Source organism: Bombyx mori, chromosome 19 (assembly GCF_030269925.1).
Source record: "Bombyx mori chromosome 19, ASM3026992v2".
Lineage (NCBI taxonomy): Eukaryota > Metazoa > Arthropoda > Insecta > Lepidoptera > Bombycidae > Bombyx > Bombyx mori.
In genome coordinates, this window is record NC_085125.1 from 13,159,052 (window position 1) to 13,176,543 (window position 17,492).

At 36.1% G+C, this 17,492-nt stretch overlaps 1 protein-coding gene and 1 long non-coding RNA gene across 2 annotated transcripts; both read right to left on the bottom strand.

The window, feature by feature from the left end:
- Positions 1-3,115: 3,115 nt before the first annotated feature.
- Positions 3,116-16,711, bottom strand: LOC134200705 (uncharacterized). The gene is made up of 2 exons (XR_009975729.1): positions 15,841-16,711; positions 3,116-3,307 (listed from the first exon to the last, which is right to left on the bottom strand). It is a non-coding gene; the product is annotated as an uncharacterized LOC134200705 (long non-coding RNA).
- Positions 10,279-15,418, bottom strand: LOC101736835 (transcription factor JunD). Its single transcript, XM_021346711.3, has one exon. It carries the CDS (start codon positions 12,617-12,619, stop codon positions 11,900-11,902), a length of 720 nt encoding a protein of 239 aa, XP_021202386.2. The 5' UTR covers positions 12,620-15,418; the 3' UTR covers positions 10,279-11,899.
- Positions 16,712-17,492: the final 781 nt, after the last annotated feature.

Consider the following 17,492-nt stretch of genomic DNA (forward strand, 5'->3'; position numbering starts at 1 on the left):
TGTGAGCTCGTCCACCCATCTAAACAATAAATTAAAAAAAACATCTCCGAGCCGAGATCAGTTTTCTAATTTTCATATCTTTTTTTTTTATTCATTAAGTGCAGACAACTGAATAAAATCTACACACGTTAACATTGAACTTAAATAGAAAAAATAATAATACATAGAGTTCACCTTTTTCGGTGTGAACACAACTTGCAAAAGGTCAGTTGTATTAAAAGTCGAGGTGCCTTTTATTTATTACATAATAAACTAACAGTGTATAATCGGGAAATGAGAAAAAAACTATTTTAATAGATGAGATGAAGAGACATCGGGCAAGGGCGGATCCAGCTTTGGCGCCAGGAGGGGGTCACATAGTCAAATTTAGATGCGTTCGTTCCCAAACGTTTGCCATTATACAAAGTTATTATATTATATTGAATTAATTAAATATTGAAGGTATGTAGTTACATAAAATCTGTATGGTGACAAAATATATAAATAAAGTCATTATATTCAATGAGTGGTCCATCTAAGTCCTGGAACCAGCTCAGGGGGTGGTCATGACCCCCATGACCCCCCCCCCCTGGATCCGCCATTGACATCGGGTCCAGTTAATCATTGTTAAAGATTTTACAAAGTGTGTGGTTCTCAGCTACCACTTTTGAGATTCTGCGATAACCTTTAACGGTAAAATTATTTACATATTTTGGTAAAAGTTTTACCAAAATATCCAATCGTTCCGTCGGGTCAGTCGATCATTAATGGAATAAGTTCTTTGTTATACTCAAATGTTATTATAAAAACTATGACGTCGTATTAAACGTGACTTATTTAGAATAACAATGATAGCTGTTTGTTCAGGTATTATTGTTTTTATTTTATTCCATTAGATGCATGGCACAGATGTAATGTACATATTTTGCCAACTGAAGTAAGAGAGGTGACCATGTCTCAAGCGATGGACCGTTGAGATATCCGATTTGGAGGATACCGAATTTATTTAAGATGCCTTTCAACATACTTTTTTCAACGTGGTAGGACGTCTTGTGATTCCGTACGGGTAAGTACCACCTCCCTGCCTATTTCTGCCGTGAAACAGTAATTTTTTTGGGTTTGAAGGGTGGGGCAGACGTGTACTGTTAAAACTATGTACCTTAGAACTTTTGTCGGTGGGTGGCGGCATTTACATTGGGGCTCCGGTAGCCACCTGAGATCGGGCAGGCAATGGTTTCGTCCACCCATCTAAGCAATAAAAAATAGGTTTTCATCAGGCCAGTAATAGATAAGTATCTGTATCAGTTAACCAACTGTGTCATATCTCCACTATCCTCAGCAGTGCAGCACTGATTGAGCTGGAGTGAAGCCCTCGTAATTCAGATAGTCTCTTCTTCTTCTTCTTTCCTGCTGGGGTGTAGGGATCGAATCAAGTTCTTGGGTAGTCCGTTCTAGCTTCTACCACGTTATGCCCAAGACGTCCAGTTCCTGCTCACTGAGCGACGCCAAGTTGTTCTGAGGCAGCCTCTCTTCCTTTTTGCCAGACACTTTTTTCAGATAGTGTACCGTGGTTGGACCTCTTGTGAATCCGCGCGGGTGGGTACCACCACCCTGCCTATTTCTGCCGTGAAGCAGTAATGAGTTTCGGTTTGAAGAGCGAGGCAGCTGTTGTTACTATACTTGAGACCTTAGAACTTGTCTCAGGGTGGGTGGCGCATTTACGTTGTGGATGTCTATGGGCTCCAGTAATCACTTAACACCAGGTGGGCTGTGAGCTCGTCCACCCATCAACACTTTTTTCAGATAGTGTGCCGTGGAAAAATAAATGTTCATACTTGGATCCAATCGTATACAAGTTAACAATGCCGAAGTTACAAGCTTGCAACTGTTCAATATTTATTTAGAATCAAATTACCATTGGCCATTGTATTGTAAACAGTATTGTGTGCCAATACTTTTTGATTGATTACTTATAGTGAAATTACGTAGTTGATCATACATCGCAGATGGCTTTAAAACTTTCGCAATTATACTTTTTTAACAGTATATTCGACGGGTTCTTACCACAATATAAAATTATTATTTATTGAGTCCCAATATTTTGGTCTTGTTGTAAGCGCCAGGATAACGGGTAAGCTGAAGACTGCTGCAATAATCATTTCACGAGCAGATGAGTATGTCATTTTTTTTATTATCTACGGTAATTTCAAATGTAACACGTATGTTCGACTGACGAGTTCAATAATAGACTTATTAACAGACATTAACTTTAGTAAAATATTTGAACAAAGTTGACTTATTAATTATTAATTGACCTTAATGATGGTTTCATTTGAAAAGTAAGCCCCGAATTTTCTTTTATTATTAAAGTGGTTAAAAGCACAAAGCCTTTTTATTTTGCGACAGTTGGATATTTATGTACATATTAGTAATTATCTGTATATCAATATAACTTTTATTTGTTTTTTTTTTATAATCGAGAAATTTAGGAGGAGATAATACCAACTACATATTTTGGTAAAATTTTTACCAAAATATCTATTATCTATTATCTAATAAAATATACAATACATCTGTGCCATGCATCTAATGATTCTAATGGAATAAAATAAAAACAATAATACCTGAACAAACAGCTATCATTGTTATTCTAAATAAGTCGCGTTTAATACGACGTCATAGTTTTTATAATAACATTTGAGTATAACAAAGAACTTATTCCATTAATGATCGACTGACCCGACGGAACGATTGGAAGTGGGTCTTGGCCTCCGACAAGAAAGAACGACATCGGTCATCATATATAGACTTCGTGATACTAGCTCATTACTTACCTTTGTTACCCTTTTGTTATATACTCGTATTGTATATACATATTTATTTATATTATTGTTGTCGGCAGTTGGCGGCTGTTTGCCTGAGTGTACCAGACTCACCACAAACCGGAGAAGCGGTGATTGCTCGTGAGTCGCATAACATCTGCCCACAGCAATGATGCTGAATGATGACCACGACCGCTCTGACAAGAGTGATACGACATACGAAAAGAAAAAATCATACGAAAAGAAAAAATAATATAAAAAATAGAAAAGAAATTTTAATAAATTTGAATTAAAAATAATGTAAGGAAAAATGATTTCATAGTAAAAAAAAGCATTTTATTGTACAAAAGCTAACATACTAACATACATACGCTAATAAAAGCGTATTAAAAAATATACATTATTGTAGATGGCAACAGAGTGACAGCCCAGAGACAATTATTGTTTTTGGGTTAAGAGTTCTATTCAACTTGTATCCTGGTCTGTGAATAAGGCGCGTGCTATACCTAGAAGAAATTGTGTATTATTTATTACATATTTAATCTTGGTAATTAACTAAGATATAACAATTTTTATAATTTTATGTGTTACCGGTGAATCACATGCAGAATGCAGCCACCGATCTTGATACTTAAAGTGTTGTTTAAATTGTAGATTAATTACACAAATTAAAATTTTGAGAGGATAGAGGACACCGGATCTATTTCATTTGATAACTTTATCAGTAAATAAAATAATTTAATTCGAAATTACGAGCGTTTCTCGCGATTCTTGACTTGTTTATCAATAATCTAGAAGTCCGGGGATTGGAAATTAAAGCCGGGTTCGATAGATCCGGCCGTCACATTCCAGGACGAACAGAAACTTGACAAATGCTGATCGAATGATTTGTAAAATTTCGTAATTATAATTACAATTATCTATCGGCTTATCAACCGAATTACGTAATTATATAACATGTGTGTAGTATATTAATAGTAACGCAACGGTTCTGATTTATCTGCCGAGTGAGGGCACGTGCGGACATTGGATTCTGTCCAACTCCCCGAAAAATATCGACTTGTGTTGCCACCTTAGAAAATAATTGAAATTCTGTGTCAATTTATTCCTGCTAGTGCTGTACATGAACTTTTTTTTATAATCTGTACCAGTGAAATACGTCTGTTGAGCAGTTCTTCTAATTCAAACGTAACTATTCCACAAAAGACTGCCGGCTATGATACGCTTTACCCAAAATCTATAAAAATCAGTAAAAAAATAAGATGATCATGATGAACTAAATATCTCAGTTGCTTTAGACTACCAAACTCAATGTGATGATATTTCAAGGCAGGTATAGGTATACAGGACGCCCATCTATGAAACAAATTATAAAATTGTATAATTGGTCACCCAATTATACGATTTTATAATTTTATTTAAACACAAATCAAAATTAAGTAGATATGTGAAGTGGTTTTTATTTTTGCTAATCTAGCAACCCTAGCACTTATTAGTCCACAACTCAGGGCACACCTGTGTACTGTGTTAAATTCGGGACCGACACGAAGAGGTGAAGGTGGCCGTTTGAGCCAAAAGGGATTCTCCGAAACAGCCACGGACAAACCAAAATTAGGTTTTCTACGTATTTCATACGTAAATAATTTTTCGGGCTGTTTGTTTGAGGATGCCGTTCATAATTCAATTTTAATGCTTTTACAAACAATTATATTGCAAATTAGCTGACTCGGCCTACTTCGTAGAAAGACCTGTGCTTTTGTATAAAATAAACTTAAAACAAACAAAAGGAATCCTTCCGACGGGGGACACATCAAAGGGAAAACAAAATCGTTATTTTTATTCAATTCCGAGCATTATCATATTTATCTACCTTTTAAACCTTCTCTGGACTTCCACAAATAATTCAAGACCAAAATTAGTCAAATCTGTCCAGCCGTTCTCGAGTTTTAGCGAGACTAACGAACAGCAATTCATTTTTATATATGTAGAATAAAGTTTGTAGGTGATGAAAAATAAAAGTAATAAAAGATAGCAATTCCTATTCAATTAGGCCTTCCGTTTATTTCCACTAGGCCATACAGCCTACGTCATTAAAACTCATAAAACCAGATAATTCATGGATTTAAGCGTGCAAACCACAGCGCTGACTGTATTCAGGTCAGCGGAATAATGACGTAGCAATTAATACGATCAAGATGGGTGTACAAACATGAAGGGGTGCGAAGTGATACATATCGCTATCTCTTTCGCACGGAAGTACTTTTTTTTTTATTGAAGGATTACTGGTGGCCCGGAGGCCTTTCCAGTTTCACCAGGACAGGTGGGCGAGCCAAGGATCAGCCAGGAGGGGTGGGATTTGCTAATAGCTACCCGAGCGCCTCCGAAGGAGACCTAACAACTCAAGAGCAGCTGCTTCGCGAATGAATCTACTACCGGATCGGAATCGCGACCCTCTGAGAAGATCCAGCGAGAAACTCAGCGAGCTGGTGCTTGGGTTAGGTTGGACGTGGACCTCTTTGTCGAGTTCGACGAGTACGGTTACCGGGAAGATGGGTGTACAAACATGAAGGGGTGCGAAGTGATACATCTCGCTATCTTTTACGTACGGAAGTACTATAATCGCGGTAACGTTACGAAATATCAACTTTTTTTTTATTGCTTAGGTGGGTGGGACAAACTCACAGCTCACTTGGTGTTAACTGGTTACTGGAGCCCATAGACATCTGCAACGTAAATGCGCCACCCACCTTGAGATATAAGTTCTAAGGTCTCAGTATAGTTACAACGACAGAAATAGGCAGGGTGGTGGTACCTACCCATGCGGACTCACAAGAGGTCCTACCACCAGTAATTACGCAAATTATAATTTTGCGAGTTTGATTTTTATTACACGATGTTGTACCTTCACCGTGGAAGTCAGTCGTGAACATTTGTTGAGTACGTATTTCATTAGAAAAATTGGCCACGACTTTCTTACTTGTCAATTACCTTAATTACATTTAATAATGTTTTAAAATTAAAAATTTTGTAAAATTACATAAAAAATACATTTAATAAAATTACAATTAAATTTAATAATAATACCTACATTTAATAATAAAACAATACAAATCGAAACTTGCACATATTCAAGATACGAAGCGAGTCCGTTAATTAGTTAATGTAGCTAATAGACGACGATCGTGGGTTCCGGCACAAACCTTGAGACATGAGGTCAGTTTCAATTGTATTTTATTGTTTCTCAAATCAAAATAAACCGATAACCAACGTTAACTGATCCCTAAAGCATAATACAGTTACAGAGTATTTACAATGAACCTTTTTCAGGTAGAATTCGAGAACTACGCAGTGAAAGAATAGTTTTTCTACGAACTATCATTATGTTTTGTTTAACTCTCTTTATTCAAAGTGAGTCATGACGTTAGGGCAAACGACCCCCCACACCGATTTCATTGGAATCAATCCAAAAAGAATTTGAAGCCTGCTTTTGTAATCTTGATTTAATGTAGATTGTCGTTCTAGAAAATTCTCTTCTTCTTCGAGCCGTTGGATCTCTCTACTTCGAGCAGTTGGACTATAACCATATTGAAAAAGTTAGCGATTTCGCAGTTTAGGAAAGAAAAAAAAACTACTTTCACCTCTAAAATAGGCAGAAAAAAGGCAACTCTTTTTTATTTATTTAAATTTGCCTCGAATGTAGTTCTTATAACAAATATCATAGGTACTGTATTTCTTTTTTTTTTTTAACGGAATTAAATGTAATTGTTTAATGAGTCCAAACAGAAAAATACACAGAAAATCTTTCAAGTTCATTGGAGTGGTTCGGATTCTAAATTCATTGAAAACAAACCAAGCGATTGGACCAAAATTCTCAGAGACAGATACATAATTATAGCAGAAAAGCAAACACCGGCATTAAAATAAGCTCCATTGCTTTTTTTTTTGGGGTCACAGGCTTAAAAATAGATGCCTACATAAAACCGCAAAGAAAAACTCATGTCCATTCGACACGTTGTTGAAAGATTCGCGTTCAACGAAAACATTCAATTATAAATACTTATGATGTTTACATTATTATAACAGTGGCATATTTAAAGAACACGTTTCGTTGTACTGTGACCGTGTTAGTAAACACACGGCTAGTGCAGACGAACTACTTATTGTACAAACGTCACTTAAGCTGAATCCGTGTGAAGCACATTAGGTACCCGCGAAATAACTCGGCCGGTCTGAAAATGGGCATTTCAACTTCTACATAAGGCTGGTAGTAAATTATGAAGAAAAAAAACGGCGATCTATAAACTAAAAATAAAAATAGCAGTTAAAAAATTACTTAGCTACGTTGATCCGAGATGAAGATGTAACAACAAAACCACCCCACGCAATCAAATAAAACCGATTTCATCTAAGCTCCAATTACCAAAAATTCTACTGAGGATGAAGGGAGTGTTGGCCGCCCGTGCGCAAGTTCAGCTTCACTAGAATCGTCTTAGTGTAGTCGACTTTGTCTATATTAGTACTTTAGTATTGTTTTATCCCTTAAAAAGGATACTGGTCGGCGAGCAGTTTGGATCACGCGCCATGCACTCGTCCGTCCAACAAGTGTACCGCCTCACGCAGCACATCTTAGTGGGCCTTAACAAACGCAGACGTCCCCACCTCTTCCTCGATATCGCGAAGACGTTGTACAAAGTTTTCATAACGGCTTAATATACAAACTGTACCTATAACATGGGCAGTCTCGTACTCATCATACCAGACTTCTTGTCGAGCCGTTGGCCCCTGTCAATTAAAGGCCGGAGTCTCCACCTTCTCCCACATATTATTTAGTTTGTATATCAACGATATACCCCGGTCTCGGGAGATCCATTTAGCGATTTTCGCCGATGATACGGCTATCTACCGCTCGTGCTAGAAGTCATTAATGCAACGACGACTCTAGAACGCAGCAACCGTCATAGGACAGTGGTTCCGGAAGTGGTGCATCGACATCAACCCCACAGAAAGCACGGCCGTTCTCTTCAAAAGGGGTCGCCCTCCAGATACCACTTCGAGTATCCCACTCCGTATTAGGTGCGGTAACACTAACGTCATTTGTTGCTAACGGCAGAATTACCACGGAACAACAGTATACAAAGTTAAGATCACGAATATCCAATGGCTTAAGTTTGTTTCAATGATACAAGTCCAACGAAATAAAGATATTTTTTCTTTAAATGTCTGTATACGAAAACGCTAATAAAACGTTCGCACATGACAACAACTGATATGTATTACAGATAATATTAATGAAAATAATATTTATGATAGGAACCAAAACATAATTTCAACTACAAACATAGAAATAATTTCAGAATGATGGAATGCTCTGAACAATATTGAGCTCAGTAATAATGATTTTGATAAATTCGTTCAGATAAAGAGTTTTTAGTGACTTTCACCCCCCGGGGCTTAAGGTCGCAATCTCAATTATATTGTCTAAACGCCAATATAGTCGCCACATTCCATCTTACCATTAACATTATGATTAGGTACGACATTAAAGTCGCGCGTCTGTACACGATTCATAACAGTCTAATATTATTTCTCAAAGAACAAAGACAAGTATAATAATCATGCATAATTATCCTCTAACACACTTGAATAAATCAAACCTACCTACTTCTTTTAAGTTTTTTGTCACATCCGTCCGGACGTTCGTGCATAATTGAGCGCTGCGGGTACATTTGCCAACGAAACCGATGACCTTCGTCGTGGACTCGAATTTGATTTGATTTTCCAGTAAAACGATAACATATCGACGCCCGAAAGACAAACGTGACTAAGCGATAATGCGTGAACTTTACAGTAGACTAAAGTTGAAATACCTGAAAAAAATCTATTTTAACGAATCTAGCTGTAGGATTGAATAGGAAATATATATTTTTTTTGCGCATCGAATATGGTTATCGCCTATCATTTGTGTACTACAAAGCAGTTATTGTCGCTTAGTCACGTTTGCCTTTCAAGCGTCGATATATACTTGACGTTCCATAATTTAAAAGTAATACTAACTAGTTTTAAGAACATTGATTTGAATCAAAACCGAATGTTTTGGTAGTAATATCGCTTGTTTATAAAAAAAATATCTAATTAATCATTACAAGAAAGCTGATTCGATTTTTGCCGAGTGCCGTAGATTCAAAATGCATTTAAAAATCAGCTTTCGTACAGTAGATTGGGGGAATCGGGACGCTTTCCAATCCCAACACATATTTTCAGTGGTTGTTCAATACCAATAACATTGAGATTAAAATGGTTCTGAAGGTTTAAATTTTCATATACGATGCATTATATTATACATAGTTCATTAATTTTTTTTCCCGAAAACTAAAAAAACTAGCTTGACCTGACCAACCTTGGCTTTTGGGGTGAATCGGGTCACGTATGGGGACAATAGGGTTTTTCGATAGGGCTGGCACTGTTTAGTTGTTAGGCACCTTTAGGTAATTAACTTTTCAAAACATTGAACCAGATACAAACTCTGATGACTAAATTAAACTATTTAATATTCTTAAACACTAAATAAGTCCTTTTCAATTTAACAAATTTAAATCTGACAAAAGCATTGTGACAACCCAGATTTGTCCATATTCCCCCCAATCTACGGTACCCTTTATTTCCATGCCGTCAGAACAACAGAACGTTAATATCGTCACCGCTTAAGAGACATGAGTGGTGTCGTTTGGATAAAGGCTTTTCCTACTTTAAAAAACTGGAATATATAGGTAATTGATTCGTAGAAGAGGTAAAAAGAGCAGTGCTTTCGACATCCTCCTCTGCTATCGATCCAACTGTATTGTCATAAAGCCCTTTTTCAACTGTAATGTTTAAATCGTAGGAACTGTTCATTCATTTTTATAAAACACGAGCGACCCGCCCTCGCTTCGCTTCGGAAACTGTAATTTATTATTGATTTCTCCACTATTTAATGGATGTTATTATACATATAAACCTTCCTCTTCAATCACTCTATTTATTAAAAAAACCGCATCAAAATCCGTCGCGTAGTTTTAAAGATTTAAGCATACATAGGGACAGACAGATATAGGGACAGAGAAAGCTACTTTGTTTTATACTATGTAGTGATGGAACATGATAATTTACTTGCCACTTGAGGGAAATGTCACCTTATACTTTAGGACATTGTTTATTTACAATGCCCCACACGTGTTACAAATGTCATATTACATATTGTGTCCCGATTATGAATACAAGCATCATGTAGATCTTACGTAATATCGTATTTTATGCTGATGAATCAGCAAAACAGCTGTTATGCCGTAATATTGCCTCCTTGTTTACGATTACATTGCGTGCTAACTTTGGTTTTTTCTTCACAATAACATTGTTTTTATGCTTTTTATCTTTCGATATATATTTTTGTGGCATATATGGAAAAACTAGGGAAAGTGTGAGATTCTTAAAATGAAATAAATTTTAAATGGTATAATAATCCTCATAATTTATTTTTCTTTCATTGTTTTTTTTTATACAATACACGTAATGCGTTTTATAAACAATATTGTTACGTTAAATTCATAGAAATATAATATATTTTAGTATAACTGTTTCTTTATTTTTTATAAACTTACAAATTATTGTTAACATTCTGAAGAATTTGTTTGTATAAAAATAATACAAATAGGAAGAGGAGATGCAACTCTGAACAAACTCAGAGACGCACCTCATCCTGCACTATAAACTATAACAATCCAACGTTTTTAATTGCTTTTATAATTACTTAAATTACTTACACAAGACAATGGTACAGTACAATTTCTTGTAGCACACAATGGTAACAAAAACAATAAACATATGTAGGTATAGCTTTAGTTTACAAAGCGTAGGCACTCGAGATTGCTACTTCATCCTAATTCATTAAAACATTCTCATTCTTACCAATAAATACTTACATCACACATTCGCTCTGTCTAATCTCTGTTGCATACATACATCACACAATACGAAAACTCTCACAAAATAAGTTTTTATACGGACGGCTTTAGATTACAAGTCACGTCCTCTACAATACAGCACCGGTTCAGTTCCGTGAAATCATCTTTCCTATCAGAAAAAAATACATTGCGCTCTCTCGTACGTACTACAAGCAAGGCACACATTCAATCAGTCTCGCACACAAGCGCGCAATTTGTCTTCAAACAATTCAAGCGTGACGATCGACAACGTTCCATTTCGCGCCAGTGCCTAAGATACTGCACTACTGCAGCGGTAAAAAGCTAACCTTGTGCAACAAAACGTGATTCGGAACGTCCGATTGTTGAACACATGGCCGCCATTCCGCGAGGGCGGCACAGGCGGAATTTTAATTAGCAGAACATCCGCTCGTGACTTCGCTGGATGCGCCGGTGCCAGTTTTACGCCATGCTATCTCCTTTACTCGTATTAAATTTTGGTCCTGTCGATGCCTGTCACAGTGTTCTTTGTCTAATGTACAAATTACAGCCAAAATGAGATTTTATTATTAAAATTAAGTCTATTTATAAAAATGGCTACACAATAGACAATAGCAAAACAAATGCAACAAAGGAGAACAGCAATATCGTTGAAACGGGGAAATAAACGTAAAACTGGCAACGTCGCATCAACCTCGTTTAGTCTGTAAATGACGTCGCAAGATTATCCTTTCTAGTTTCTACACTATTCTAAGTAAAATGAGACAACTCAATACTGATACGATGAAAACGAATCTTGCAACTTACGACAGAAGCTAAGGCTTTCCAAGTTGTGACTTGCGCTAAGTACATCCTTCCTTTTAAATATTTGCAATATCACCGACATAACTATTCTCATACAACAATAATTACAATAGTGTCCGCAATCGACGGTTCTCTGCATAACACCACTGGCAAACCTAATCTCTCAAACTTAACCAGAAATCCACAGCATTCTTTAACGTAGCGACTTTAACACCTTACACACTAGGGTTCATTAACTATATATTACACAGTAAAATTAAGATCACAAATCGCTTTGTATGCTGCGTCCTAGCGGGCGCGACTAGCATGGAATGTGGAGGAGCGGCGATGGCGACGCGATCAGAAGTGCGACTCGATGTGGCAGCCACCATTCGCATGCTCTAGGACCTGCTCCTTTAGCCTGTGCACGTGGTCCCTTAGTTTCACCACCATCTGTGCTAGTTCAGCATTTTCACCTTTAAGAATTTTCACTTTCTCTTCCAGCTTTGAAATACGTTCCAGCTTACGTCGTCTACATTTGGAAGCGGCTACCCGATTCCTCTGTCTCTTTCTCTCCAGTTTGATCTTTTCCTGAGTGTCCATGTCGATGGGTGATAGCGGCGGCGTGCTGGCCGCGCTCGGCACCGTCTGGGGCTCATCCTTCACGATGGGAGTGGGGTATCGCTCTAGCGGCCTGTCCAAATCGGCATATACTCGACGTCCGAGCGGCGTCACTGCCTCGCCGTGGTGCAGCTTGTCTAGCGCTTCGACGAAAGGTCGCGCGTACATTTCTTGTTCCTCCGTAGGTGCTACTGCGGGAAATAAGACAGGCGCTCCCGGAGTAGGGGTAGCGGTTGTCACCATACCGTTTTGAATGATCAATTTTTCCAACTCAGGAGATCCGAGCTTCAACATTTGTAAATCTGGCGAGGAGAGAACGGGTGCAGCGATTCGTGAACGTTTCCCACCCCGCCCAACATCCAAGGTTAGGGGCCTTTTAAGGTTTTCCACAGGGCCGCTGAGAGGATATTGCTCGTCATAGAAGGTGGTCTCCATGCTGTGGCCGGAATTCCGAACCATGTGTTTGCACCGAACGCTTCGGTATCACTGAACTCACTACGCGAACTTTATAACTTTTTCCTACGATTAACACACGTCCTCCTTCCGTGGCGTTCCACTTGTTTCTAAACATTGTTAAGAAACAACCATTGCTTTTATGCTGTGACTCAGATAAGCTATTTTTAGAAATAGCGTGATGGCGGCTATCGCTCATTGGTTTAATATGACGTGATACGAAACAACGCTGGTATGGGATTGGCTGTGAGGCTCGTAGCATAGTGCGAGGCCGCATCGGGCTGTTTACGACTTTGTGCGATTACCGAGAATCGACAAGTCTATTTCCATTACACCGATAAAGCGGTATCGCTTTGTATTTTTTAGAATTAATATCATTTATGAATGTATCTTTTGAACGCGCAATCTTTGCGAATTCCAGTTGTAGATCGATATTTTTATACAACAGACGACTCAAAATAGGACCGATCCCAGCGCTACAATTACTACTTGTGTAAAATCGTTTACGTTAGCGAACTTGTTTAATAAACCTCGTTCCGCAAAGTGTAAAACTCGTTACTCAAAATGATACAATACGTTTTATGTGCTGGGATTTATTCCTATGAATCTATATTCAGTACTATCGTACAGTTAATTATTGTATTAAGTTACAACTCGGGAATCGTAACCTTTTCATTGAGAGCAGAATTAGATGCTTTCATTAAATTAACGATTTAGGACTTATAATGATAATCATTAAATTAGCAAATCGTTTTGAACATTTATAGAACATAAAATTAAAATTATTCATTGACAATTATTTGTTCTTTTTTTTTACATTATAGATTTCTTGTTAGCAGTTTTTTTTTACTTTAGACTACTAACACATGTTACAGTGTTCTATGCAAATTAACAAGCGTACGGTTCATCTGTGGTTGAATGGTTACTGGAGCCAATAAAATTCACTACTTCAATGCCACCCCTGAATACTAATATTTTGGTAAACTATCTAAACAAAAATTCGCGGATTTATCTTGATTATTGACACGCCAAATCAAAATGTAACAAAAAGCGATGCTTAACTCGTAATGTATATGAGTGTGATGTCGAATTTACTGTAATTTAGTTTGTTACATATGAGTTGTGAATCTGTCTAAGACAGCACTACACTACAGGTGTAAGGTAAATTAAAGGAAGATGGTTGGTTTTATTTCCAATTTAAATATTAATTTTCATTCTAAGCATTGAATTATATAAAGTTTTTAAAACGTTGTCAGTTAAAATTAAGAAATGTTAAACTGTAATTAAAAAGTCTAATTTACATTATGAAAAAATGAGTAAAAAAAAATTAAGTAAAAAAAATGTACACAGACAATGGAAACGAGCATATTTGGGCGAGGCGCGAAGGCGGGGTAGTCGTTGCCTGATGCAAGAAAATAAATGCGAGGGAAGAGCACAGCTATACGAACAACAGTGCTAGTGCGAATGGAACAGAGCATAGTCTCATCTCGCTCGCACAAGATAAAAGGAAGCAAGGAAAATAATAAATTATTTAGCTTCTAAATTCTTCAACTTTATGAAGATTTTGTTTTCTTTTTAGGTTATTAAATTGACCTTCATTGTGCATCCCAAATGCTTTATTTAGCTGAATATTAGCAGATATTAATGGCAATTTCAGGTACCAAGGAAGATTATGTTTTTTATTTTTATTTTTATCCATCAGCTGATACTCTCAATCATAAATTCGAAATTATTTATCCTAAGGACAACTGATTAGGCACTCGACGACTAATCCACATAAGATAACACTAGATATAATCGGACTTTTTTAGTTTTATCTATTAGGTACCTACTCCAAATAAAAAACGAAAAACATTAACCAAATTAAAAAAGTCTTATCAGTAACGGCTTATCGAATTTTACACATATTATTATATGTGTACCTGCCTAATATGATAATTTATTATCGCAATCGAATGATAATAGTATTGTTTTAGCATCTGGTTAGAACAGAGAGAGTCCGAGGATAATCTAACATTAACACAGGAGTCAGAATTCTAAATGATTTTATTTAATTTTCCTAACATAGATGTGCAGATGGCCTCACAGTTTATCTGGAGTTAAGCTTAACCAAGCGTATCTTAGTGCTTCGCTAGAAGTAATAGTGTTCTGTGTCTTAGTGCCCGTTACATTTAGATGAGTAATTAAATACACATAAAATGTATACACATATATTATTTATGTACATATGGGCGCAAACGCCACTATTGGCAATAATTAGTTTATTCTACGTTATTGTTTATTTATTATTAGCAAGATGAAACTGTTATTCTACCATATTTAATAATTACCAGACGCTGTTTTGATGTGACAATGTTCAGATTATGTTTAATGTTTATATTATTGTTTAAAAACAGAAATTACTATATAAATAATTAAATAATAATAAAGCATAAATATTAATAATATTTTATATTATAATTAACAGTAATAATTTAATTAAGTATTGTAATTGTTATGCAATGATGTTGTTGGCGCCATCTATTATTAGGCTGGATAATAACAATGTTAGTTTACAATAGTTAATAAAAGTAATTTTGTGTAAAATAAATCAATGTCAAAGTCATGTAAAAATCACTAAAATATGTATTGTGAATATTAAGCCATATTTTGTGAACTGTTTCGCAGTAATTACATTTGTTTGTATAAAAGAAGTTGTAGTTGCTATAACCTTCACAAAATGGGTAATTGTGTAAAGACTAAGGCGTGGTTTTTTTCTAATAAACAAGTACATAGTGTTAAAGTTTTATAGAATTGTATTGTATTTTCATTGTAAAAGAACTTGTGTGAAAACCCTGGCTTAACGCCGATATACACCTTTTTATAGATGCACGCCTTCTTAACGTGTTCGTTACAATGGACGTGAGGTCGAAGTTTAATTGCATAGGAATCACTTAGTTTCCAACCGTTATCAATGACTCCGTGGTGGCCATTTATATTAATAATACCAAGTAAAATGGGTGCATTATGTTTGAGATTCGTGGCAGAAATAACATTATTGCGGTACCAACGTGCGGTGCGAGCGGTATAATTACGAATAATACATAATAAATGTATTATAACAGGTCAACGTCAGAACGTAATAGATTATTATTATTTATTCAAAATCGTTTACGATTTTTCTAGAAATTACCTACTATTTCTAGTTTCTAGTATCTTATGATAGGAAATTGAGACAATCGCATTACCATTCATTTTCTGTCTTCTTAGTCTTATTGATATTGTTAATCATTATAGCGTTCTAGCACGAACAGTCGTAATGTAATAAGACTTAATAGTTCTTTGAGAAGTAGTTTTTTTTTATACACATATCTTAAATTTTCACTAAAACTTTTTGGATAAGGTTTGCAACCTCATTGAAAGTTTGATGATGTTAAAGTTTGCATTTCAAATTTTCATGTAGTTGTTCCGGATTCCTTTATGTGTATTTTTTAATCAACTTTAAAAGAAAGGGAACTTTATGTAAATTTTTAAAATGTCAGTCGCTCGTAATAATTTGTAATTTGTGTTTTTTTTAAACACAATCTTCGGAAACACTTCTTTGAAGACAGGCATTATACCGTACATTTTAAGCACTTACCTGCTGCTCCTACTTATTACCAAACTATCTTTTATATACTACTAGAAGTAAACATACAGTATATACATAAGATCTAGATGATAATAATTAATTTATGACTGAATTATGAATGTGCACAGGTTGTTCTTTTAAATTCGATTGTACTTATAGTACTGCCACCGCCATCTAGCATTCAAAAGTCAACCTAGTTCCGCTACTTAACAATAGATGTCGTGATTATGAGTTTTAGACGGGCTTGAATATTTAATTATTGGTAATATAAAGAGAGTTAAAAAACGGTTATTTCATTAATAACATTTGCTTGTCTTCCTTTTACATGCGTTTATCGTACTAATTGTCACAGATTGCCGCTGGAGTCAAATAGTTGCCGAGTGGAGACCGCGTACCGGAAGACGGATGTGGTTAGGCCGCCCATACGTTAAGGAATATACCGAAGCGAATCGAAGTTAAGCCACAGGTACCATAATTTAAAATTAGATTTTACAGTGAGTTTATTTATAATTAAAATTTTACTTTTCTATTTTTACTTATTGTTATAAAAACTCGACTATAGGTACTATGTAACATTAAGTACATTAATTAATTCAATACATTTAAAAATAAAAATAAAAACCACAGTAATAAATTCAAGAATTTGCAATAATCATAAAATATGTACACTATCTTTTATAAATTAGATCTACTGGAAAAATTGAAAAACAAATTAACGAACTGAGCGACCCCAATGGCGACCCACTACGCCACAGACTGACTTTATTATATGTTAGTTTAAATATAGAAATAATTTCATTTTTTTCTTTTGGGATGAGACAGTTTTTCGCAGTAGAAGTATTTGAGATGTTAATCTGTATCGAGCAATGCGACCGCACCGGGGTTCGAATCCCGCAGGAAAGTACCAATTTTTCTAAATTTTCACTCGTGAAAGGGCATCATTTGAGTTCTCACGGGTAGGTACCACCACCCCGCCTATTTCAGCCATGAAGCAGTAATGCGTTTCGGTTTGAAGGGCGGGACAGCCGTTGTAACTATACTGAGACCTTAGAACTCCTTAGTGAGTGGCGGCATTTATGTTGCAGATATCTATAGGGTCTGGTAACCACTTAACACCATGTGGTCTGTGAGCTCGTCCACCCATTTATGCAATAAATAAAATAATAGAAACATGGGCGGCGGTATTGACTTAGTTGATGTCTATGGCTTCGACGACCATTTAACATCAGATGGGCCGTATCCGGTGGTAGATTCTGCGAAGCACTGCTC